This window comes from Panthera pardus, unplaced genomic scaffold (genome assembly GCF_024362965.1).
Source record: "Panthera pardus isolate Hobbes unplaced genomic scaffold, ASM2436296v1 HiC_scaffold_13, whole genome shotgun sequence".
Lineage (NCBI taxonomy): Eukaryota > Metazoa > Chordata > Mammalia > Carnivora > Felidae > Panthera > Panthera pardus.
In genome coordinates this window covers 169,615,285-169,642,980 of record NW_026526688.1, presented here as the reverse complement: position 1 = coordinate 169,642,980, position 27,696 = coordinate 169,615,285, and the positions used below count along the sequence as shown (strand labels likewise).

The following is a 27,696-nucleotide window of genomic DNA, read 5'->3' as shown; positions in this document are numbered from 1 at the left end:
ATTCATACCTCTGTTCCTCGGATCTCCCCAGGGCCTGAATTCCTCCTTAGCATCTGGCAGAGGCTGAAGAGTCTCTGTTTTCAGTCTCTTATTATTGGGAAGAGGACCCTAGGTTTTAAAAAAGTGCCCGTATTTACAGTTACATATTCTGGCCCCTGTGCTTCTATTCAAGCACACAGCCTACTATTTGTTATATTTCATTTTCATCAGTGTATTCTTAAATATTTTTGTGCCTTGATGAATTTTGACTTTTATAACTAAAGAAAGTAAACAAAATCAGGATCAGTCTAGTCTATAACATTTTTGTGAGATGAGAAAGAATGTTTATATCTTAAAGCTATATTTCAAAATTATTGCATAAGCCAATTTATTAAAATTTGACATTTAATAAGTACAAAGACTCAGATTCTATTTTAGACATATTTCATTCCATCTTATTGATGATTGATCAATTGAAGCATTGTTTCTTAAACATCAGGACCAATGCGGGGCACCTGGATGGCTCAGTCAGGTGAGTGTCTGGCTCTTGATTTCAGCTCAGGTCATGATCTCATGGTTTGTGGGATCAAGCCCTGCGTCAGGCTCTGTGTTGACAGTGTGGAGCCTGCTTGGGATTCTCTCTCCTTCTCTCTTCCCCTCCCCTGCTTGCTCTCTCTCTTGAAAATAAATAAACTTACACACACACACACACACACACACACACACACACACTAAAACACATAAAGACCAACGAATAGGGAGGGCTGTTAGCAGAGGCATTGAGACTGTGTCTCTAATGAGTTTTAGTACTAAATATGAACCAAGACTTGCCTGGAACCCAGAAATTGCACAAATGTTCATCTGTGCATTCTTTGCAGGATTTCAAGTGGCAGACTTCTCAGGCCATATTGAACGATAAATTATAGTTTGACCAGCCAGAGCTGGACAGAGTTAAGAGGTAGTTGCTGTGTTAGCCTAATTGTTGTAACTTTTTTCTGTCTTGAAAGTCCTACAGATACTACGACCTTCAAAGATGAGTTTTATTGAAGTAGGTAAAACCTATTCTTCTTACCTGTAGTTGGACTGCCTGGGTTAGTACCTTGGCTTCACCACTCCACCACTACTAGCTCTGTAACCTTGGGAAGCATCAGTTTACTCATCTGTAGAATGGGAATATTAGTTTACCTCAGACTCATTAAGAAGATATAGTGATTTTAGTAAAACACTTAACCTACTGACTAAATAAATATTAACTATTCCAATTTATTGAGAACTATAAGGTCACTTATGTAAAGAAGTCAACTCTCAGGATGTCAATGAGGTGGGACCAAAGAGCTCCATTATCAAATGTGCCTCATGTCCTCCCTGTGTCCTTTCTCCACTTGGCTTGGTGTCCCAGCATGTCAACTTGTATGGACATGAATGCGTTCCCTGCCTTCCGGTTTCCAGTTGCTTTCAGCTAGAGGGGAGCAGCAGAAGGAGTTGGAAAAGAGGAGGGAGGTCAACATACTGACCCTCCAGCTCCCTCCCTACAGGCTCTGCCAAGTCTAACCATGTCTCTTACATGGAGATCACATTTCCTGGCGGGGAGCCTTCTCTACACGGTCCTAATTCCAGTGCTAGCACTCACTCACCCTACCCCTCCAGGCTAATGACAGCACCCTGCTGGTCCCAGGTCTGGACACTACACTCTCCCTTGTCATTTCAGTCCATCCTGCCTACACCTTTTTACCAAATGTCTTTATTAAACACTTCTCAGATCAACTGGGCTGTTTCCGGACAGGTTGAAACACCAGGTATGTACCACTACGACTGTGTCTATGAGAGGTCTGAATGACAGCTTTAAGAAGGGGGAATAAAGGAAAAAAGAAAAAAAAGTAATTCAACAAGGCTTTGGGAGTATAATAAATCATATATGAATAAATCTCTCCCTGACTTGGCATGTACTTTGGCAGAGACAGTCAAATTGAATTGTCTTGGTGATAGAGACACAGGCTCAGTAGTACTTATTTTCTCTCATTTTATGCCTGATTAAGCTTTTTGTATACAGCTCTATTTGGAGGAACAAGTTGCTCAGTGGAACTTGGGGTTTTCTCATAATTCACAATAGGTTTTTGTCATTTTCCTCCAAACAGGTACCCAGCCATTGGCTGTACTCGTTTGGTTCTCAGGATATGGTCCTTATAGTGCCAGATGCATCAGCCTTTTAATAAATAGGCTGTGCGAATGTATAATCAACTTTAAAGGGATTACATCATAATACATTCCATTCCTTAATTATGTAAACTGTGTACTGATCAGCATACTCTAAAATTGGCCTACCTAGCATTTTGACAATTCAGAATATTTCATTTTATAAATGGAGCCATATAAATGTGGCCATTTTGCCTGGTGTCTTGTAGCATATTTTCAAGGTTCATCCATGTGGTATGGTAGTAGGTATTGGTATTTCACTCCTTCTTTTATGGCTGAATAATATTCTACCATGTGGCTACACCACATTTTTTTAACACCATATTTTGTTTATCCATTCATCAACTGATGGACATTTGGGTTGTTTCCATTTTTGGTCATTACAAAGAATGCTCCTGGGAACATCTGTATACAAGTTTTTGTGTAGACTAGAATTGCTGGGTCACATGTTAACTCTGTATGTAACTTGTCAAGCAACTGCGGGACTGCTCTTCAAAATGACAAGGTTTCAGTATCTCTGTATCCTTGCCAACATTTGTTATTGTGTGTCATCTTCACTGTAGCCATCCTAGAGAAGTGGTATTTCATTGTGGTTTGGTTTACATTTCCCTAACGACTAATGATGTTGAACCTCTTTTCATGTGCTTATTGGCCATTTATACATCTTCCTTGGAGAATGTGTATTCATCCTTTGCCCGCCTTTAATTGGGCTATTTATTGAGTTACAAGTTCTATATATTCTGACTACGAGTCTATCACACATATGACTTGCAAGTATTTTCTCCTAGTCTGTGGGTTGTCTTTTCATTCCTCATAGTGTTCTCTGAAGCACAAAAGTAATGAAGTCCAGTTAATTGTTTTTGATGCTGCTTATGCTTTTGGGTTTCACATATGGACAGATCCTATTCCCTAATCCAAGATCATGAAGATTTAATAGTTTTCTTCTAATAGTTCTATAATTTTAGCTTTTATATTTAGGTCTATGATCCAATTTGACTAATTTTTTTTGCATATGGTGTTGACATAGGGGTCCAACAGCATTCTTCTTTTTTTTAAGGTAGTCTCTATCCCCAATATGGGGCTCAAACTCATGACCCCCAGATCAAGAGTCACGTGCTCTGAGCCAGTTACCCCTCTTTTTGATGAGGAGATGATGTGGTCCCAGCAACATTTGTTGAAAAGACTATGCTGGGGCGCCTGGGTGGCTTGGTCGGTTGAGTGTCCGACTTCGGCTCAGGTCATGATCTCACAGTCCGTGAGTTCGAGCCCCGCGTCGGGCTCTGTGCTGACAGCTCAGAGCCTGGAGCCTGTTTCAGATTCTGTGTCTCCCTCTCTCTCTGTCCCTCCCCTGTTCATGCTCTGTCTCTCTCTGTCTCAAAAATAAATAAAAATGTTAAAAAAAAAAAAAAAAAAGACTAGGCTTTCCCCATTGAACTGTCTTGGCTCTTTGTTAAAAATCAACTGAACATAAATATAAGGATGTATATATGTTGGCTACCTGGGTTCCTTGCATTTCCCTATGAATTTAGGATCAGCTTGTCAATTTCTGCAAAGAATTCTGTGATTTGGATAGGAATTCCATTAAATCTGTAGATCATTTCCAGTATTGCCATCTTAAGTCTTCCACTCCATTATCATTATGATCTAGATCTTTTAAACTTCCTTCCAACTGATGTTCTGTAGTTTTCAGTGTATAAGTCTGGCACTTATTTTGTTAAATTTATTCTTCAGTATATTATTCTTTCCAATATTATCGTAAGTAGAATTGTTTTCTTAAATTCATTTTCAAGTCGTTTTTTGCTGGTGTTTAGAAATACAATTAATTCTTGACTCTCATATCTTGCAACCTGGATGAATTTGTTCCTAATACTTTTTAAAGTGTTTAAATCTGAAGCTTTACCCTATGTGTCTGGGGTAAATATTCAAAATATTTGAGAATATTTGATTACATATTTTTAATGTTTATTTTGGAGAGAAAGAGAGGGAGACCGAATGCGAGTCGGAGAGGGGCAGAGAGGGAGACAGAGATTCTGAGGCAGGCTCCAAGCCCTGAGCTGTCAACACAGACCCCGACGTGGTAAACTCACGAACCATGAGACCATAACCTGAGCTGAAGTTGGACACTTAATTGAGCCACCCAGGTGCCCCTTGGTTACATATTTTTAAGCTCGTTACTTAATAATCCTCTTTTAATGCTTTAGAATAATGAAATAATTTAAATTCCATTTTAATTGGTATTCCAATTCAAACCCAGATTATTTGGATCAAATTACTGCTTCATCCAAAACTGGTTGAAATGTTGCATCTTGTGGTGAAAAAAAATCACATCTTTATGTTTCCCCTAAAATGAAACAAGTGTTTTTAGCTTTTACTTAGTCTGATTTATGAAATAACATTTATTCAAATTTATTATTCTATAATGGTTGATATGCCTGATGTATATTTTATGCAATAACTAAAGTGGGAAGCCACAACCATGCCACCCTATTTAGCCAGAACTATTTTGTTTTTGTATTCAGATCACTGTTCAAAAACCATAAGCAATCAACATTGTTCATTTTTAAAGGTCATGAGTAACAGCTGTGGGATTTTCTCCTCCTTGGTAGAATGGCTCTGTTGAGTAGGAAACAAGTGTGCTTGAAGTATAAATGTACAAAATAGCAGGCATAAGTCCTCCTGGATTCCATGCCTCTCTTAGATCGTCATTAGTTGTCTCTTTCATTCACTAGATTGCATGACTTTTCTGGATGATTTTTGGTCTGTTCTCTGACATAAGTTGAGTATCTTGTATTTGGGTATTAAGTATGTAATATTTTCTTGGCATTCCAAGACAGGCAGAAAAGCCTTAGCTTCAGGGGGCATAATGTTCTTTTCAAAAAAAAAAAAACAAAAAAAAAACAAAAAACCACCACCACCCAGAAAACGTTCTTCAATGAATTGGGAGAAAGACGCAAAAGGCAAGTTGAAACACTTAACAGAGACTTGACATTTATTGTGCAATTTTATCTCCAACAGAACATGTGGCATTCTAGAGGTATATGAGGTCATAAAATCAATACTCCAATTAGAACACCTGAAATAATTGGCTCTAGTAACAAATGTTTCTTATAATTAAAAATATTGAATGTTTAAAAAACTCTTATAACATTTTAAGTTCCTAAAAGAAATGTGCCTAACACTTAAAAAACAACTTACTTTTCTATATAAATTGTTCACAAAAAATTCTTGCTAGTCTATATTACACTATGCATTTATAGTTTTATTAACATATCCCTAGTGGGTATTAATTCTACACAGTACAATCCAATAGAAATTATTCATAGAGAATCAACAAGACTCCAACAATAAAAATATTAGGATCAATGGATCTGTCACAGTTTCTCCACAAGTGTTCATCATAGAAAATAGAGTAAAGGCAAGTTGGCCCCAGCGTTAGGCTGCTACATGAAGTTCCAGAGAGGAGAGACACAGAGGCAGTGCTTACACTGGGCAGGGGCAGGCTGGACCAGTGACCTCGACAGTTTCAGGACCCATCACACGGTCTGGCATGCCCTGTTCCCAAGAAACACAAGCCAGGCCCGCGTGGCCTTGGCAGGCTCTTGAACTTAAACACAGCCAAAGAGATGTTAAAGCCATAACTACAGGAAAGAGTTGACAGATTACTGTATTTTCCTACAAAATCTTCACAACAGTTCTCACAGTGAAATCGTAAATTAAATCCCTTTCTTCCAAACCAGACTCATCAATCTAAGGCTACAAATACAACAAATGTGAAAAGTGAATGAAACATTAGCTCACTGATGCCCAGTGTCATTTCTAACATTTAGGAGTTCCCAAAGAGTATCACTTCACTGAGTTCAAATTTTTGCTTTTATATCCCTGCATTTTTGTACAGGAAATCTACAAAGCAGATGTGAACAAAGTAGCAATTTTAATTTATTCACTACTTAAAAATTTTTTCTAGTCTTTAACATGGAATCTTATGTAAGTCATGTCTTATGCAGAAACCTGGGCAGTTACCAGAGGATATATGGTTTATAAGGTCCTATTTAAGCATCAATGTATTTTAAAGGTGGTTTTTAATAACACAAATATCATCTTTCCCTTGATGCCATAAATTAAACAAAATCCATCCCAAAGTGTTGATGGGATCTGAGAACTTTACTTTGACTACTGGAGAAAACTGAAGTAGTCACCCTGCTTATTACTAAGCCCAAAGTGATCCTCTTATTAGCTGAGTACCTTGAACAGTGTCCTTATCAATACACTGGGATAATAACAGGAACTTACAGCCTCAGAGGATGGTCAGGAGGGTTAAAAGGAGAGAATGCATTAAAGTGCTTAGTGAGTACCTGGTGCACAAGAAGTCAATGAGTATCAGTTGTAGTTACTGCTGTTGTTGTTAGTGGTTTGGGATGAGCCTAAATAGTTTTCCAATGTGGCCAAGACCCACGTGGGGCCATTTATACTGCGGCAATTATTCTGAAAACGAACAGGTTTTTTAATGAGTCTCCTCAGCAGATAGATCTTCATTACAATTTGGGGAATTGTGATTCATAAACACCTAGACCTTGTATCAGCCAACTATGGATGGTCACGAGGAAAATGAATGTGGCCATTTTACCACAAAGATTTGGTAATTTAGTGGTTCAACAGCCAAACTAACCAAGCTGGTCATTAGGTGACCTGGACAGAGTCCAGTCCTCTCAATGCTTCTTGCAACTGAATACACTGTAGAGGGTAAAAGTGGTCTCTAATGCATAGATATTATCAGTTATGGTTTTGAATTTTACACACCAAGAGGCACGTACTGACAGGTCGTTACTTTTGCACTTCACACTGGTATCAATCCTTCACTCTCTAAAAAAACAACCTAAATAGAAGACCCAATGCCATTGGCTGCCAATGCAAGTAACTTTGCAGAGGGCCATCAGCTGGGTAACATTTTTCTATTATTCCAAGAGATTACTCCAAGTTATTCCAAGGGAAGAGATCTTCATTCAGTCGTTATATGACTGAAAGAAGCCATCACTGTGTTTACAATAATATACCAGAGCGATACATACCGCTGTTTAGACACATTTACATTAGAGTTCTGACTCAAGCGTTCTAGTTGACATGTTTTGCCAGGCAGCTACGGCAAGTGTCGCCACATTAAACATACACCAGCAAGACTGTGCAAAATCATTCTCTATTATATTTCTAGAAATTGGTATGTAAGAGTTGTCAAAAATTACAGATCTGCACTGTCAAACGACATAGCACTGAATGAGAAAAGTTACGTTTAAGTATTTCCTAAAAATAAAGTTACCCAAGAATGGGATCTTAACAAATGACTGAAATCTAAGAAAAAAACGAAGGAGGTAGTGAATGGGTATTGGGTTTAGATTCTAGAGCACGGGTTTGACAGAATCCAAATGAGAGCAAATGTATGTTTGCTTTTCTGAAAATAGTGCCTGTTTCATCTCGCAGGACGCTCCCTCCATTTTCTGAGAGCAACAGAAGGGAGGACAAGACATTAAAGGTGGCAGGAAAATGGAGAAATCCTGAACCTGTGGATTCTCAAGTTTGGATTATCGTCTAGACTCTGGATATTACAGGAATAGCTACTGGACTTTAAAAACCATTCTATCCACATCTGACACGTGGGGTAGTCAGACCAAATAATACATCGTGACACTTTATACCCCTATAATCCTGATAAATCTTTTAGTCAATGTATTTATAACTGATGAAGAGCCAAGAAAGATCCACAATATAAATTCACTTACTTGCTCTACAGCTGTGAAACAGTTACCAAAGGAAAGGGCAGCAATTTTTTGCGGACATTGTCATTACCCTCCTACATTCCTGGTGAAACCTTACACAAATGGTGACAGTAACCTAAACCCTGAGGTGGAAACTGGGGGTGTAACAGAGAGATGCCCAGGGTCAAGGGCTGGATGTAATATTTTCAAGTAAAAAGTACAAACTTTAATCTTTACAGATTTGCTTCAAAGCATTTAGCATGGGGGTTAAACCATGAGATTGTGAACAGCGCATCTTGAAGACACTGTGAGAAACGTGCCTCTAGTAAAAGTGCTCACACGACAGTGTTCCCCTCCATGTGTTCCGGGCCTACATCCTCTGATAGGGATCACTGAGGTTATCCTGAGCCCAGCAGAACTGCATCTGGGGCTCCAGGTCAGTTTGAAAAGTAGGCATATACTCTTTGTCACAGGATTTTAATTTGGGAAAACACAAGACACATTAAGACACTGTCACTGTTGAGGACTCCTCAGATAGCTGGGATTAGGGGCTACAGCTAGTACTGATAAAAATGCCAAGTTTAGTCTTTCCTGTCAGGCCAGCCCTGTGACCTCCTTCTGTCATCAAGGAAGTGGAGCATAGCTGCATCCTGAGCTGTTTTCACTCAATCCATTTTACACCAACAACAGAATGACTCAAGGAGGGTTCCAAAAGCTGACATGAGACTAAGTTTCTATCCATGAAAGCAATCGGTCCAATTGACATGTAGAAAATCAACTCAAGAAAACAAGCAACATCTTAAGGACTTCAAAGAGATCAATAGAAAGACAGAGCAGTGAGTTCTTGGTGGTGAGCTTTTAAAATCTGGCTCCATAGAGGCCACACTGGTCTTACAAAAATAAGTGAACATCGCTCGCAAGCCCTGATTTACAAATCGGGTGACCATGCAGGCAACCACCATGAAGCAGGTTAACATAGCAGCCTTAAAGCTCAAATGGTGGCATGGACCAGACTTGAAGGAGAGGACATGGCAGAATATCCAAGCAGATGCTGTGCCACAGCCCAAGTGACCATCAGCATCTGGCTAAAGGAACACAGCTAGCGCGTGAAGGATGTAGTGGGACACCTGACCCGGGGCACATACTCTTAGGTACCAGGCCCTGGAGAAGCATTACAACTGGCTGTGTGATGTGAGTAAGCCAGTCATCTTTCTGGGACTTGGTTTCCCCATGCGCGTAAGAGATGGCCAACCTGTAGTTCCAATACTTTGGAATCCGTGAAGTACTGGAAAACAGCTGATAGACAAATAATCCACCTGGGATGGTGGGAAGGGAGGGAGACCAGGTGTGCCTGTGGAGCAAAGGCTATGAGCAACCATGTAGCTTGGGAGCAGAGCTACCCAGTAGCCTTCTCGGGTGATGATAATTACAGCCAAACAGAAAGTTCCTGTCACGCTCTCTCACAGCAGTGGTGCGAGTCCTAGATCTTTAAACACGTCAACACGTAAGGCTACAGAGAGTGAGGGCAGAGAGGCTCTCCTCATCACCCACACTCAAGACCAGCATGACACAGAGCTCCACCATGATGGGCAGATGTGAAGACATGCCGAATTCTGAAGCTTGCAAGAAAACGTACGAGTTGGAAGTTTTTTTTAAAGCAGTAGTCAAATATTATTGCTAAAGGAAAAAAAGGACATTGAACGCAGCACTAAGGGTAACTGAAACCTAATGCAAAAAAGCAAAGGTAAGATGGAAATACAGATAATAATTTTCTTCTGGCCAAGATTTCCTCTCACCAAAGAATCTTGTAAGGCGTGGACTTCTCAGACCTCTAAAAACTTTTCAAAAAGTCTCTTTCTTCCGTGGATGGCCAAAGAACAGTTGTTACCTGGTTCCCAACCAACATCACATTTGCCCTTATCATTTCTTTTACTTACAAATGTTAGCTAACTTGCCCAAAACGGGATTGAAATATTAGTTCTCCCCACACCACTGAACAGATCTGACAAAGAACCATCTCTATGAACACTAAAGTTTTTAATGGATATAACTAATAATCATAACAAAAGCTAAAGAAGGACCGTTTCCAGGGCCGTGCATACAGCTGGTGCTAAGTACTGAGCATAAAGGGTAACTTACTGTCTCACAGAAAATGGTCACAAAAACCTCCTCTTTATAAATGGATGCTCATAAACTTTCAGTGAATTTCCAACCCATTTTCAAAGCCCTTAGTCATGTTTGTAGAGTGTTAATAACCTGCAGTAACTTCTGCCCATGTAGCCCTATACTCTACAAAGAATGTAACCATCGGATCTGTGTGATGGAGGAAGCCTCTCCTGCCATCCAAATAGGAAGCCCTCAGAAAGATTCTAGCACCTCCACAGTATTTATAGGTAAGGAATGCTCTCAAAGACAGTACTAATTTCCCAGAAGGAGCTCAACAAATTAAACAGGGGAACACAAGTGGGAGTGCTTTAGTGTTAACTTAGCCAGAGCTTGTCGCTCAAGGGAACACTGAGCGGGAAGGAGGCACAAAACATTGGGATGAAACATTTTCATCGGTGACAACAAGTAACAAAAGTTTGGTGCAAATTGTAAAGATCAACTCAGCACAGAGAGACCCTCACCTTTCAGAGAAATTACAGACAAGCCTATTGCATAGCTGTCAGAACGGCCTCGAAGCTGTGTGTATACAATTCCAGAACATCTGGTCAATTCAGTGAGTCCCATCAGTCACACCACTTGTTTGCTCTTCAGTGCACCAAACAACTAATTGATTGAAATTCTCATCGCTCAGCCCATCACTCTGGCAATGTGTCAACAGAACCTGAGTTAAGGCCGTGGAAACTGTGGGTCTATGAACCTACAAAATTAAGCATTTGAAGGGGTTTTGGATCCTGGAGGTTTCTTGACTGACATAAAAAGAAAGCTTGCTGTTTGTAAACCCCAGAGATCATGTAGTGCCTTTCCAATCAACATGGTAGAATTTTAGGGGGTTAAAATAACTGAAAAAGAACCCAGCTGATTTCCAGTTAATCACTGTCTGGCAGTGCCTTTTCTCTGGCTTGTTTTTAATATAGGCTTTATCAAGGTAGAAACAGCATACAATGTCACCTAACCTAGGTCTTCGCTGAGAAGTATGAATTCAAGTCTTTGTAAACTATAGACAACTAATTTGAATTAAAGTAAGAGAATGTTTGTTCATTGTCCCTCAAAATAACTCCATGTCTCTACCTCCTCTCATGGGCAGGGACTCTAACTCAATCTTCTGTGAGGACCAGCTCTGTTCAGGAAGCAGCACTTACTTGAAGATTTCAGACAGCTGACCAGGAGCTCACCTGTTCTTTTTACCTCCATTGTCTAGCTAGTAATCATTCCAAATCTCGTTTGTTTCTTTCTATAATATCCCGAAAGTCTGTTGCAGGCTCCAGAGACTTCCCAAATAACCCTAAAATGGATTTCTATTTGGGAAGTGTGGCAGTAGGTCAAGAGAGTTAAGGTTAGGGATGTGGAAAGTCTGACAGGAGGACATGCTTTGGACTCTCAGGTGATGATAACAAGACATTGACAACTGGAACTCTTCGGAGGACCAGCTACTACAGTGTAAAGATTTTGTCCACTAATCCCCAGACCCATCCTGGGAATTTTTATTGAAGACCTCATCCTGGGAAGCCTGGTGATCGATCCCTTCATAAAACGAGCCACCGTTGTGCAGGAAAGTCCCTACTGCCCGCCCCTGCCGGGCATGACCCACAGCGTCGCTGAACACTTTGTTTATTTGTTCCTCAGAGGGCATCCACCAGTCGGGGTTGGAGGTACAGTGCATCCTAATGAATTCTGTGGGAATAAACACAACAATAAAGAGAGAGAGAGAGAAACAACTGGTTTTTGCAGAAAATGAAAGACAGGCTGCTTAAACATTTACAGAAGCTCTACAAGAAATCTTTATGGGAAATCCAATGTAATGCTATGATGATGTCACTCCTTAGACTCAACTCACTACATGTAAGTTTTCTACTCATGTGCAAAAGTAAAAATCCTAAGGAACATCTCCTATCGAAATGAAAGGTAAATGTGATCTGTAAGATGTACAAGATACACCACACTTGGTAAGAGTTATGAAGTACATTTCAAACCTATGGTGGCATCTGCTCACATTTTTAGAATGTTAACTATTTCCGGAAACACAGCAAATATTATTGGCATGGTATTCTTTAAGCTGCCACTAATCTGCAGATTAAGTGCAACAGGATTAACAAAATCTCAGTGACTGAGAAACTGCCCAAATTGTAGCTCAGAACAGATTTTCACATTCTCAACATGTATCATAGGTTATGCTTATTTCTCTCATTAGAATGTCCATACATGTACTGACAAATTATTTCTCACATCAGATTTCTTCTAAATACTTAATTTCACCAGAAGGCAATCAGCATGCCTAGAAGGGTATGTATATAGAAAGTAGCCAAGGCTCCCATAAAATAAACTCGGCTTCCAAATGACCTATTCTTCCTGTTTTCTCAGGGGGTCAGGCCACAGGCATAACTCCTACCTGGCTATTTTAATGTGAGCCCTTATAAACTGAAGTGAGCATTTTGAAAAAAGTTCTAAGTCAAACTGTGTTATTTTTGCATAGCTGATTCTAAGTCCAATGTGACTATTATTTACACAGTTTCCTCTCCAACAAATGCTCCCTCTACAAGACAACAGGTCTGGTTGTAGGACTGGATTTGTCTAAAATTACTGCATGCAATTCTGGCCCTATCTGCCTTTAGGAGATGCTGATGCTTTTCAAGTACTTGGACCTCAAAAATCTCAAGAACTGAACTATGCTCATCTTAGTATATAGAGTCTAGCTCAGCCGAGAAGCAGGGGCATCACTGAGTTCACTGGCATTCCCTTCAATTTTGTTCCTGGGGTGAGAACCTCGCTCATCTCACCAGAGTCCCAGCCTTGGTTACCTTCCTCAAGGGAAATAACAATGCTTATTCAGGAACTCATCCTCCAAAACTGCCAGAATCAGATGGCTTATCCTTGGGTGCAAGGCTGGGAAACACTGAAGGCTAACTCCCTGATCCTCTTCTGTCCCCCTCACACCCCTACGGTATTTAGTAAGTATTCAATAACTGTTGTAGTTTCCCGTCGTCTCTGTCCAGACTCTTCACTCCTATCAGCAGGAGAATTTAAAAGCTAAGGAATGAGGACACTGTGACCTTGCAACTCTGAGAATGTGCCCGCTCTATGACACCTCTCAACCTCCACCTTCTCCTTAGTGTCTGTTGCTGACACAGGACTTTCTCTAATATTGTGGTAAAGACTATTAAAAACTAAATGCAGAGTTCACTCTGTTACACAGATAGGAAGCATCTTCACAGGCCCTCTTCCCTCTAAGGTCAGACCACCTTCAGGAAGGGTCAACCTGGAGTTTGGTTCCATTTCAGAAAGCACCCTGTTTTCAAAGTGTCCAATGGTCTGAGGTTTCCTTGGCTGTTCTAATCTTGCTCACAACAGGGATGTCCACCTTGGGAATCACCAGGTCTAAACCTTTATGAAAGGGATGCCATCTGGGTCACAGGAAGGCCTTAGGATTTCAGCCTTTGGGACAAGCATATAAACGCTCTAATTGGCTGCCCCTGACACAAACAGTCACCACGTTCTGCCTGTGTATTCTCCACCCATGGGCGGGTGGAAGCCTGTGGCTGTGTCCCAAGGTGAGGCACGAGCTGGAGAATGTAGATTCTGGTCAGCCAACCTGGACTTTGTCAGTGTCACGGTGGGTCAGGCAACATGCTCAGGGCAGCAGCACTGTGCTTTGGGATGCATGTTAATCCCCAGTTTCACTGACTTGCTGGTTAAAATGTAAACCATTTAGTAAGAATTTCTGGAAAGGGATACAATTGTGAGGCCTCTTGTCCTGACTCCCCTTATAAGCCCCAGGGCAACTTCTTGGAGTACAGTGTTCCCAGGAGCGCCCCAATCTCACAAATGCCTCTGTCACTCTTGGTGAGTAACGCTGTCAGCTCTAATGATGTTGAGAAATAAAGGAAACTCTGGCTTAGTCTGCTAACACCCTGGAAATTTCCATCACCCACTGAGTAGGTGGAATTTTCAGACTGGCCAACAGGCGGTGCTCTGGCTCACCCATGCCTAGGGAACACTGGGGTTTTCATTCCTGGTGGTTTTCTCTCCTGGTGGTTTTCTCAAGGATGGGCCACCTGAACCAGAATCACCAGCAATGCATGCCTCTCTCACTCCTACTCCAGACGTGCTAAATCGGAAGCCTGGGGGCTGGGGGGAGGCACTGAGGAATTACAGCTGCTAACAAAATCTACACATGTCTTAGGCACCTGATCTTGCAGAATACTGTGGGCATCCCAGGAGGGAATGCTGGAGTGTCCTTTCTGAAAACAAGGCCTCATCAGTAATGATGTTTCTTCACTGTGATTTCTTCGCCAGGAAATATTTTGATCCCTGTCTCAAGTAAGTTATTAATAAGCTTTTCCAACCAATAAAATTACTAGTGAATTATAAAGGTTAATGTTTGAGCCTTTTGATGTGAATTTGTCATGTGTGAACAGTGTTCCTGGTGGCGCTATAATGTTTCTACTTGTCTAAATCTGTGTTTATTTGCACCTGCTGAATCAACTGTGTAGCTCTTGATTCCTCCTTCTCACCCTCTGCCTGGCCTACCACAGTGTAGATCAGCTGCAAAGTAATCAATTGTTAATACTGAGGAAACGGTAGCATCTAAGTAGTATTTTTAATATAGAAACTTCAAAAATGCTAACAAAATAAAGTTTGATGGGGCCAGGAATACTTTAGGCACCCCGATTTTAAGGGAAATTAATTCTAATAAATTTAATAAGGAGTTAGGTGCAAGTACTCTTGAGGAGGTAGCTGGCGGGTGGTGGGAGGCACAAGCTGCAAATGGAAATGGGATATATCATTTTACTAATTTTTGGCAAATTCCACGTCCTCCCTTTCTCCGTGCATTTCCCAATGCTCCAGTTTTGCTGGAGGTGGCCTTCTGTGGCAGCAAAGAAACTCTAGATTTAAAGCGTGAAACATGAGGTGCTATGCAATGCTTATGTGCCACTAAGTGAGAACGCCAAGGCTAAAGCAAACGAAGGTGTTTTAAAGAACTTCTCGATACCAAGTAGATGGGCCACATGAAGCCTAGAAAGGTCTCAGCGGAAAAAACCAAAATACAGTAAAGGCTGAACACTTGCACGGGGGAGCCACAGCCAATGCAGTGAAATGAGATCACAGATGGTGACACTGAGCGGAAGGATGCAGTACCTCGGAGGCATGTTACTTTAACTGGATCCAGAGGGCGTCTTTCAGGACCTGTCTCTCCTGACTGCACTGACCTTTTCCTTTTCCCAAGGCCGCATGAGTACTTAAGCTCATCGGTTGTGAAAACAAATCTGATGAGGTATCGAAGGAGCCGTCTCCCATCTTTCTTTGAAGAATTTACCGCCTCGTCCCACTGTTTGCTCGTTATGTAGACAGGATAGTTGTTCAACAGCTGCTTGCTTCCCTGGAAAAGCGAAGTATTTTCTCATTACCTTAACTTAGCCAGCCAGCCAGCCAGCCAGCCAGCCAGCCAAGGCGATCTCCATTTCAAAGGCAAACATGCTTTTTAACCAAGTGGCTCTGCTGACAATGAACCAGGTACTGAAGAGCACAGGTAATTGCTCACACTGAGAACGGGCACTTTTCAAATTACATTTGCATTTTCTATAACAAGAGCCAATGAGGTATAATGAACACCTTTGAAAGAGGAGCTATTTATAACTTGCATTTTAACAGGTAGGTTAAAATGTGTCAAGATCCAATGACAGGGAACAGTATTTAAATATAACCCGTAACTTTCCTTTTCAATCTATTAAAATATGCAAAAATGACTTTGAAGAGTGTGATCAAACAGGTCTCTTCATCCTTTGGTTGGCGGTTAAGTATTTTTAGAAATGATGCTGGTGGTCTATTTTCATAAGGTATTTATTACTTGTGCTTAATTCGCCTAACACCTGATAGCCACTGCATAACAGTGGAAATGACATTAAAAAGTGAATTTAAAAAAGGGAGAATTGTGAAAACTAAAGAAAAAAAAAATCAGTAACGCAAACCAGGTTTCCTCAAATTATAGCTTCTGCAAATGCCACTATGTCAACTCAAAATTTTTCTTCCTTTTCATCTTCTTAATTTATGTCTGCTATAAAATTCCCAGGCTCAATAGCTGCAGTGGGACTAATTACAGGAATTTCTGTAACATTTATAAGCCATGTTTAGTCAATTCCACCTACACAACCATTACTTTAGTTCTGGTTGTCCATAAAATTCTACAGTCCAGGACAAATTAATTAACCCATGATCTTAGTTTTAATGTACTCCTTCCCTAGTAATTAAGGTGTACAAAATAAAGAAAAACTCATTCAGTTTTACAACTCTGCAAATTTACTACAGGTTATAAATTTGGCACTGTTTGGGTCTGATAGGGTTTTATTTCAAAAACTGCTGTTAGTTAAGCACTGAGAAGGGCAAATGGCACAGGACCCAGGAGGACAGGCGCAGACAAGACTGTCCCCTAAAGCTGCATGGAATCACACCCGGGGAAAGTCATCACCACACTGGTCACACTTCCTTGAACGAGAAGGAGTGTGGCTCAGGTTCCTTGTTATAAGGGAGGCAGCTGAGGCACACGGTTTATACTCTGAATTTAGACCAGCTGCAGTCTGAACTGAATCTTGGTTCCAGGTGTTATTTGTGTTTCTTGAGCACGTGACTTCAACTGGTTGCACCAAAGTTTCCCTGTTTATAAAATGGGAAGAACTAAATTATCGTGGGTTTAAGACTTGAGTATAGGGGAGCACGAACCAAGACTTGGCTCTGGTGCTGTAAATGATCACAGATGGGCAAGAGTCCAGAGGTTCAAAAAGGGTCCCCTCAGCCCAGGCTGCTCTCTCACAGCCCGGGGTGAGAGATGGAGGGATGATGGGAGTCTGCGGTAGCACAGAGAAGCAAGGAGGAAAGATACAGAATCCAAGAGGGCAGGCAACCATTCCAGTGAGCCAGGGTGTGGGGGACTGAAGAGTCAAGGTGATTCCCAGGTGAAATGGCAGTGTCCTTCACAAAGACAAGGAACAGAGAGAGGGTCACGGCATGGAGGAGGAGATAGATCGCAAGGGAAGAGAATTCTCCTGCTTCCCATGCACAGGGAGGAAAGGGTTTGCCAGGGTTGTGATTAGTGGAGCTCTCAGGACAACAGGGTGGGGCCCGAGGAATGTGGAATCCAGGGCTGGTTGCCTCAGACCACAGATTGTGTCAAAAAGTATTTCTGTGGAAGAACATTACTGATAACTGCCACCATTTACACAATCAGCGATGCACAGACTGAGGCTAGCCCCATGCACTCTGTGGCCTTGGCCCCTTCGCTGCTCACACGTGGTGCTGCCAGTACCCTGGCAGAGCCGGGCTCTGGGGCAAGCCTCAGACAGGTGACCGACATGGAAGCTTCAGCTCTGTCTGTCAAACTAAGGATAATGATCCCCGCTTGCAGGTTTGTGGTGGGGAAACCACCCATCTCCCCACCTGAAGATAAGCCCACGAGGGCTGGGGTTTTTAGTCTGTGCTTTACTCAGTGCCTTATTCTCAGGGCTGAGAACAGTGCCCGACACACAGTAGGTGCAGTGAGTATCTGTACAATGACTGATGCAGTAGATGCTAGTGTGGCTGCTATGAAGCACACGCTCAAGAATGGTGGCTACAATGAAGAGTTCTTTCTTGTTTTCTCTCTCTTTTTACTGCTGCGGCACTGGGACATTTGAAGAGCTTCTGATGAATAGAAATGGGCAGAGTGAAAGATCTTTAAGGAGAGCAACAAAGACAAGGGGCCATTAAAAGCTGGTACTAGGGTCAGAGGGCTTCTGCCAATCCTTAATTTAAGATCATCCTTTCAGTGATGGTCCTTGTAAGTACACCTGTCAGCCTCAGAAAAGGAGACTGAGCAGTGGGTTGTTAAACCTGTTACTTATTTAATGTTGTGCAAGTTTATTAAAAAATATTTTTAATGTTTGTTTACTTTTGAGAGAAAGAGAGAGTAACAGAGTGAGAGCAGGGAAGGGGCAGAGAGAGAGGGAGACACAGAATCTGAAGCAGGCTCCAGGCTCTGAGCTGTCAGCACAGAGTCTGATGTGGGGCTCGAACTCATGAACCACGAGATCATGACCTGAACCAAAGTCGGACACTTAGCCAACTGAGCCACTCAGGAGCCTCTAATACTGTGCAAGTTTTAAAAACAGCTTTCCCGGGGCACCTGGGTGGCTCAGTCGGTTGGGCGTCTGACTTCGGCTCAGGTCATGATCTCGCAGTTCATGGGTTCGAGCCCCACGTTGGACTCTGTGCTGACGGCTCAGAGCCTGGAGCCGGCTTTGGATTCTGTGTCTCCCTCTCTCTCTGACCCTCCCCCATTCATGCTCTGTCTTCTCTCTGTCTCAAAAATAAATAAACGTTAAAAAAATTTTTTAAAATAAATAAATAAATAAATAAATAAATAAATAAATAAATAAATAAAAACAGCTTTCCCTTGGGTGTCTGAGCTCATTGGGCAAGACAGGGTTCCTGTAACTGTTTTGCCAAGGATGTTAAATCCTTTTCCAAGGTCTCACAAGACAAAAGGTGGAACTAGGAACCTGGTCCTTGAATTCAGAGCCCACCCCTAAGGCCAGGGTTGAGTCTGTTTCAAGATGAGAGGTGCTGGAGATGAGGGAGCTCAGAAACCAAGGAATGAACTTTCTCAAATCCTTAAAAAGAATCCACTCGTACAGAAGAGCTCAACAGCTCTCCAAAAAATGAAGCTCTCCATAAGTGTAGAAATACCATTTGGAGGTAATTTTCTTAAAAAAAAAAAAAAAAAAAAAGGAAAAGCAGGAAGAAAGTAATTTACAGCCCCAAACAACTCAGATGCTCCCTGTTTTAAGGATGAGATTTACCATACTGTTTTATTTTTTTTAAATGTTTATTTATTTTTGAGAGAGAGAATGTGAGCAGAGGAGGGGCAGAGAAAGAGGGAGACACAGAATCTGAAGCAGGTTCCAGGCTCTGGGCTGTTAGCACAGAGCCCGAGGCGGGGCTCGGACCCAGGGACCGTGAGATCATGACCTGAGCCGAAGTCAGATGCTTAACCAACTGAGCCACCCAGGAACCCTGAGATTTACCATACTGCTTTACCATAGTTAATAGAAATAAAATGTGATCAATAATACTGAGAAAATGCCCACATGCCTGAAATGACAGTAAAAACAGCATAATAATGGCGATGATGAGTAATAAAAAAGTTTGAATATTCCTATCCAGAGGAAATGTAGATATGTCCCTTTTTTATGTTTTCATAAATTCTGATTGCATAGTCTCTTCAATTAGCCACCAAGAGGTTATTAAACTCTCATCTATAAATCACTTTGAAAAAACCAAAATAAAAAGCATTCATTTAATGCATTCACAGACTCAAACAAATGGAAGACATATTACTTAACATTTAAGTAACTTCTGAATTACTCTTAGGAACAATGTGCTCTGGGAGCACAGAGAGGGTATGGTAATCAGGGAGAACTTCTTGGAGGAAGTGGGCTTTTTAGAAGTGTTTTTCTGTATAACAGAAATGTCAAGTTGGGAAATGTGGACCCTATTCTAGGGAGTAAACAAAGGATTTCAAGCATGTGACATTTATTCTGGAATAAATACTGGTTTAGAAAACTAACTTCCTAGTGTGGAGAAAGGAGAAGAATATGTTGCATAGTCCAGGTAAAAAGTGTGGGGAGAGAGGTAGAGAAAAGAGACACTACTCAATGTAGCTGTGGAACAAGCAGATGTCAGGAATGAGGAAGGAATCAGTAATGCCTGAGAAATTTCTGCCTGGGGTTGTTGCTGCCTTTACTGCAGAGAAAACAGGGGTAGGGATGGGCATTCAGAGGCTATGCCATGAGTTTGAGGGTGCAAGAGCATTCCACTGGTGGTCAGCAGTTGGACACAGTGGCTGGGAGTTGGGGACTGGTGGCCCAGATCTAGATTTGGGACTTGTTAACCTGCATGTAGCTGGTGTTCAGAGAGAGAACATAACTGACTGGAGAAGGGCAGTGGATGGTGAGAGAGGGAGATGAAAGGTGACACTCTGGGGAAATGGTGGATGGAAAAGGACAAGGAAGGAGAAGACAGTCCTGACACTGAGTCCAAGAGAAAGAGCATGGAGCAGAAAGGTGAGGTCCTGGGGATAATGGAAGCTGGAAAAAGGGCCCCTGCACTGGCACTGGGAATGTCCCCAGGGCCACTTGCAGAGGACTCTGGTAAGTAGTCAAGGTGCAGCCAGATTCTTGGGGGCAAAAGAGCAAGTTGGAAACCAAGAATGGAGTAACAAATACAGACCAGTCTTTCAAGTGTTTAATCTCTAAAGAAATGAGGTGGCCATTCTGCAAGTGCCTTCAATGACAGGCACTGGAGACATGGCCCAACCTTCAAGGAGCCTGATGCATGGTGGTGCACAGTGGAAGGGTGGACAGAGACTGCAGTGCGTGATGGAAAGAGAAAGAAAAGATGGTAATGGAGGGAGTGTGGGAGCATCAAGGGAAGGCCTAGTTTCATGGTGTTTGATACTCAGAGGAGTGACCCGGTAAATCGGTGCACAAGACAAGGAATAACTGATGGCACAAAGCCCCAGAAGGGGGAGGGGAGCATGGATGAAAGAACAGGCGTGGATGGGTAGCCCCAACAAGGGGCAGAGGCATGGCTTCCTGGGGGCACCAGGTGTGCCAGAAGGTAGGAATCAGTGCAGCAGAATTCACCGGATTGACTTCAACTTGGTATCGCTTACTTTTTTGCAGAATTCAAGAGAGGGAGGGTGATGGCCCCAGGGACGGGGCACTGGAGGAAAGGGGCAGACACTCTGAAGTAGCTCCTCCAAACTTCAGGGAAAGGGAGTGACTGCCAAACATGTCTCATGCCACAGGTGAGTTTCCGTGTCTTTTCATTCTCTGGTCTATTTTATGTGCAGAAAAGTGGGGAGTGGTGTTTTCTTGTCTATCTTCAGCAGCGAGGCACGGGGTCAGGGTGGGAATGGCAGGTGTGAGGCTGGATCTATGAAGTGGATAGCACAAGGATAGAATTTTTTAATTTTTTAATATTTATTTTTGAGAGAGAGAGAGTGAGTGAGTGGGGGAGGGGGAGACAGAGAATTTGAAGCAGAATCCAGGCTCTGAGCTGTCAGCACAGAGCCCGATGTGGGGCTCAAACTCACGAACCATGAGATCATAACCTGAGCCAAAGTCAGACACTTAACTGACTGAGCCACCCAGGTGCCCCTTGAGAAAGGAATTTCAAGATGATTTCAACTAGACACAGACAGTATGGAAGGATGTGTGAAGACGAGATGAGAAGGTCCACAGCCTGCTGTCACCAGTGAACAATTCACCTTGCCAAAAGAAGCAAACTACGTAAAAAGAGCTGACATACTGCTATCAATCTAGGACATTTCTAACCTCAGCACCATACGGTGCTGTTGTTACTTCCACTGGATTTAGGTTCTAAAGTCTGTATGATTAAAACAACATATTTCAAAACCGAGCCTTGAAAATCTTGTAAAAATGTACCATGTTTAAACTGACATACCATTACCAGCAGAACAGACCCTTTCTCCTACACTTTGGAAGGGGCGGTGGTTGCTCCTACCAAGGTCCAGAGGAAGAAATGCTCATGTTTCAGAGCCCAGGGTCTGGTGAACACCCATCTAAAAATCAAGAAGTGTGGGAGGTGCCTTAGAGCAAGGGGTTTTTTGGAATACTGGCTCTGCCAGAGAAGGGCAGGCTGGTGTTTCCCATTTCAGCCCCTGTGCCGCAAGAATGCCAAAAGACTTGCCTATGCCATTTAAACTGGCATTTCTTTACCGCCCCCTCTCAAGAGTACAGCGTTGAATCTTGGTGAGTCAAGTACACGTATGATCTTCCTCCAAAGTACATGGACTCATAGGTAATAAGCACCACAGACCTCAGAGAGTCAAAAATGTGTCTTGCTGGCCATCTGTTCTGGCGCATCCGTGGAAGCTATTGAGAAGCTTGGCCTGAAGGAAACTTCAGACAGAATGATGTCTACCTTTTTCCCTAGGAACCTACCTCGGCGGGCTGGTCGGCTGGCTGGGGGATCAGGAGCTGGTTGTGATGCTGCAGCACAGTCTTCAAATAATCCAGAACGGTCTGGCAGGGCACTGGGTGGGAGAGATGGCAACGATTACACATTAGCTACCCCGGGACAAGGAAATCAAAAGCTTTAAAGTTTGAAGAGATTTTTGATGTAAACATTTAAATAAAAAAAGACTTATTTTCTAAAGGAAATAGAATCTTCTTTCATTTGACATCCGTAGTTATTTCAGTTTGTAAATACAGAACAGATGCTATGATTTGGGGAGAATTTTTAGGCTCAGCACAATTCACTGAAAACTTTCAAGTCATACTTACTCTAAGATGGATTTGGGTCAATAATATGATCAATGAACCACTCACAGAAGATATGTATCTTGACTTCTTTGACTCAAGTTGTAACATCAGCACTCAGTGATGTTTTTTAAAATCAAGGTACTGCAAACTAATGTTTTGCCAGTTTTTAATTAATAATATAATGCCCAATTTTACTCACAGATTAATTCCTAGCTCTGCAAGCAAGCAGGAATGCCATGCAGTGTAGACCTGCTTCCCAATGTGGATACAGCTAGCCAGGGTTTTTACTCATCTGGTCCAATACAGAGTTGGTTACTGTGTATTTCATTAACCGTTGCACTAATCTTTTGAGGTTGAAGCTCATAGATTCATTGAATAATTACCATAAAACTAAACAGATAGTAACCCAACACGGTACATTTTTTGTACCACTGCAGAAACAATTCCTACATCTTAAGATTGATATAAGAGCCATTTCAGAAGTAGTACTAATTGCCTTTAAAGGTCTTGGTAGCTTAGTTAATAACCCAGTTTATAGGAATTATTGCCACTATCTGTCTCAGATGTGTGTTTTCTTTAGCTTTTTTTTTTTTTTTGTCACAGTAAAGAAAATAATAAATATTTAACCGAAATCCCCAGTTTAAAGTATCACCACTGCTTCTTGGTTTTTCTTACCTTTTTTTTTTTTTTTTTTAAAGATCGCAAACATAAGTTACCATCTTTATCTACACAGCTAATAGCTTTGGGTTTTTTAGGTGACATCACGGTGTAATATAACAAATCAAAAAACTACATCAACATCCTTTTGAAGAATCTGAATGATAGGAAGTAGAAGTAGTTTAAGAATCTTGCCAAAAAAAAGTACCATATATTCTTAAATAACCATCCTTATGGACCTGTGTATTATAGACCTGTCACAGGCCATGCCTAAGCAGTCCTTCGACTATGGTCTTCAAATTGGAGAAGCATTTGCCGAATAACCACAAACTCAACAAAAAGAAGGCATACGTGCATCAGTTTGAAATAGGCCTTTTATTAAACCAAAGTTTAATAAAACCTGTCAAGTACCTCTAATTCACTGGCCTGTTAAAAGCCTAACCCACTTTACTGACGCCACAGCAAGTTAAGAATGACTCTTTTGTTAATGGCATTGACTGTGGGGGGAAATGCAGGGGACCTGAGAAGCTAATGCTGAGTTCCGGGTTTCCACTATCTGTGTGGCCCCACTGAACTTGTGTCGAAGTCTCCTGCAACCAGCGTGGAGTGGGAGGCTCCCAATGGCAGCACTGTGTCCTTCCCGGTTTGTGCTCAGAAGCAAACACCGCTGTACACGTCACTGCTTTGCCAAGTGACGCATGCAAGGTGTTACTCTGGATTTATTTGGGAAGTCTTTTTTTTTTTTAATAAATTTTTTTTAATGTTTATTTATTATTGAGAGGCAGAGAGACACAGAGTGTGAGCAGGGGAGGGGTGGGGGGGAGGGGAGACACAGAATCCCAAGCAGGCTCCAAGCTCTGAGCTGTCAGCACAGAGTCTGACGCGAGGCTCGAACTCACGAACTGCAAAATCATGACCTGAGCCAAAGTCTGTTACCTAACCAACTGAGCCACCCAGGTGCCCCTATTTGGGAAGTCTTAGTAAAATTTGCAAATACTCATGGACTGATTAGGATTTGAATGAGACTTCTTTTGATCCTTTACCCATATTTTTTAGTCATTAAGATGTCTAAGAAAAAATGTTTAAATGAAACACTAAAATGCTTACAAAACTGAATATTCAGCATGACCTCAACCATGTTATGAATAATTATGTACATAAAGAGATTGAAAAGAAATAAACCAAAGTGTTAATAATAATTAAAAACGATTATATTTTAGTACCAAGATTAGGGTAGTTAACACTATCATCCTTGTAAAAACCAGTTTAAAAACATTTCTACAGTGGGCATGTATCATAATTTAAAAGTGGTTTGAAGAATGTCTACATAATTATTATCCCCCCCCCACCCCTTCCTTTGCTATATATTATCTGCAGTGTTTGTACACAGCCCTGGAAAGGCTTGGAGGCCGACTCTCCCATCTCCTAGCAGTGCTAAGCTATGAGCAAGGCCAGATGATTCAAATGTTGGAAGAAAACAGAATTTCATGCTATTGGCTGTAGGGGGCAAGTGGGTCCTGTAGGTTGATATCTGGGCACAAGACTGAAGGCCAGGAAGACAAGACAAAGCTATTTAGCCAGTTATGAAAGAGAACTCAGTTGTTAAGTGTCTGATTCTTGGTGTCAGCTCAGGTCATGATCTTGCAATTTTGTGGGTTTGAACCCCATGTCAGGGTCCATGCTGACAGCATGGAGGCTGCTTGGGATTCTCTCTCTCTCCCTCTCTCTGCCCCTCCCCCCCTCGTGCTGTCTCTCTCAAAATAAATAAACGTAAAAAAAAAAAAAAAAAAGAAAGAAATAGCCACCAGGCATGATGCTGGGCCCTGAGTAACACCCTCCTCCAGCCCCTCCCTACTGCGCTCCTGGCCTTGACCCTCACAAGGCAGAGGCCTCCAGGCCCCTATCCAGCACAGGGCATGTCCCTGCTGTTACAGATTTGAAACATCACTCTCTGCTAGGGCTTTTTGGAGGGTTGCCTAGATTTATAATAGGGAAGGTGTAGAATCAAATGAAATATTTTTGGTGGAAAAAAAAAAAAAAGAAAGTCTGGAAAACAGAGATAGTTGTGTCTATTCAAAAGGGATGAAAGTGGAAGGAAACATTATCCTGACCCACAGCTACACCATGCTGCCTTCCCAGAGAAGCACCGGGCACTGAGAAGGCAATCGTGGAAAACCCCCTGTCCTCCTGCCCTGCTGTTGTGTCAATCTACAGTTTTGTGGACACACTGTGGAATTTCCCAGTGAGCACATGGGGCCCTCAGAGATGGGGAATAAGAGGCCTTTGCTTCCTTTGAGATTCCTGCAGTCCTGGCCAGACACTGCTCCTCTGGCCTCCAAGAGATGAGAGATGGGGTCAGGGCTTCCACCAAGAAAAGAGCAGCAGGATCCTCAAGAAGCTGATTATGCCCCAGACACCTCACATCCAACTGCCTCCTCACGCATGCTCTGAATTAAGCGAGTCATTCCCGTCGATGGAGAAGCTACCACCTCGGACCCACTGGGCAGGTTTCATGTATTTACTTATACGTTCTGCAAAAGAAAGGCACACGCACCTAGCAGGTTTAATGAGACAATAAATGAGGAACCAAAAACTGTAAAAGCTTCTATTAAAGGGAAGGGAGAATATAAAGGTACCCCAAATGTCCCTAGTTGTATCCTGATATTGAGAATTTCCACCCTCAGCCATGTAATAGCATTTTAATTTTTTTTAATGTTTATTTTTGAGAGAGAGAGAGAGAGAGAGCGAGCGAGCATGTGCACGTGAGGGAGGAGCAGAGAGGGAGGGAGACACAGATTCTGAAGCAGGCTCCAGACTCTGAGCTGTCAGCACAGAACCTGATGCAGGGCTCGAACCCACACACAGTGAGATCACACCTGAGCTGAAGCTTGATGCTTAACCAACTGAACCACCCAGGTGCTCACCACCACGTAACAGCATTTTAAAATGCATACCAGAGAATCCTAGAAAGAGCAAAAAACCTGAGAGGAAAAAAGCAAATTAGGAACATCTTTCATGTCAACAGATAAAGACTGAGGGAAACAGGTTACAAATACTCTGTTGGGTATCTAAGACATCCAGATGAATGTGCTACTCTCAAAAACAAACACACCCTCTAGCTTGGATGGCTTGATTTTGTCATGGCCGGTGTTAAGTTAGTTAAATCCACACAGACAGGGTCTTCAACACATTCTCAGTACTAGTATATAAGAGCTGATAAGAAGGTGTGAGAAGAATTGGTCCCAAAGTAATCCATGGGTACTTTTTTCCCCCTTAACGTACTGCCTCTGGCACTAGGAACTGTGTGATTCTGGGCAAGTTACTCAACCTCTCTTAGGCTCTGTTATCTCATCTGTAAAACCTGGACAATTGCCTACTGTATACAGTTACTGTAAAGTTTAAAATAATACATGTAAAGCAGAAAGCACCCAGTAGATACTGCCTAATGTAAGCTATTATTATTTTACGAGTAGGAGCCTGGTGAGTTCCTTAAAGGTTACTTCACTGACTGCTGACTTTGTTTTAAGGCTCTTCCAAGGAAAACTGTTCCAATTCTGTTTTTTTCCCCCCATATTAAGGGTGCTTGGGCTTGAGTACCCAATTTTCATTGCAGACCATTACGTTAAAATCTTGATCAGAGTAGAGTTTCTCTTCTTGTTTCTCAAGCATTTAATCTACTTTGCTGTATAATTGTTTTTAAAGACTTACAAAATACAACACCTGTGATTTTATAGGGAGATTGAAATTATTTACTGTCCTTTGATGACCATGCCATCTGTGCGATTATATCATCTTTAAGTGTCCTATTCACATTGTGTCTGTAAGGTAGAGGCACCTGAATTGTAAATATGAAGAAATAAACGAGCTTTAGAAAATACTCAGCCTTACAGATGCATGGTTATGCTTTTGATTATGACAATGTCCCATTTCTGTCTAATTTATTTATTTATTTATTGTTTAAATTTCTTTAATGTTTATTTATTTTTGAGAGAGAGACACAGAGCGTGAGTGGGGAAAGGGTGGAGAGGGAGACACAGAATTGAAAACAGGCTCCAGGCTCTGAGCTGTCAGCACAGAGTCTGACGCAGGTCTTGAACCCTCAAACCATGAGATCATGACCTGAGCCAAAGTCAGATGCCCAACTGGTTGAGCCACCCAGGTGCCCCCCCATCTCTGTCTAATTTAACTGATGAGGGTAGATGCCACAACATGCCTGACACTGGGCTAGGATTTAGGATACACAGATAATGTTGACTTCATCTCTGCCTTCAAGGAGCTCAGATGGCCAGCCTCTCTTCATATTGGGACACCAGGGAGAGATAGAAAGAGAAAAAACAAAAACACACAGTAAAAACTTCCCGATACTGACTTTCACAGACATATACACGATATATTATGGCAAGTGGTTAATTCTGCCTGGGAACAGGGAGGGGTAGAATTTGTTACAGAGGTGAGTGTCACCTGAACTGGAAGCTGAAGGATGAGTTGGAGTTTCTCAAGTGGGGAAAAGAAGAATATGTTCTTGAAATGGAAGGAACAGCAGGAGTAAGGGAAAACCAGAAGCAAGTGTAAGGTTGCACAGGAATCACAACTGTCCAATGGGGTTGGAATACTTGGTGTATGGTGGGAGCTGAGAGTCT

General features: G+C 42.0%; 1 protein-coding gene across 4 annotated transcripts in view; it reads right to left on the bottom strand.

Annotated features, from left to right (window-relative positions):
• Positions 1-9,939: 9,939 nt before the first annotated feature.
• The window catches only part of BEND4 (BEN domain containing 4), a 33,755-nt gene continuing 15,998 nt past the window's right edge, over positions 9,940-27,696 (bottom strand). For 2 of the 4 annotated variants that reach the window (XM_019413178.2, XM_019413187.2), the window contains 3 exons: positions 22,079-22,170; positions 15,219-15,459; positions 9,940-11,756 (listed from right to left, as the gene is read on the bottom strand). In XM_019413178.2, the coding sequence (XP_019268723.1) occupies positions 11,539-11,756; positions 15,219-15,459; positions 22,079-22,170 (551 nt within the window). In that variant the 3' untranslated portion in view covers positions 9,940-11,538. The remainder of the gene's footprint in view (positions 11,757-15,218; positions 15,460-22,078; positions 22,171-27,696) is intronic. The other 2 variants (XM_019413196.2, XM_019413201.2) reach the window with 2 other exon arrangements.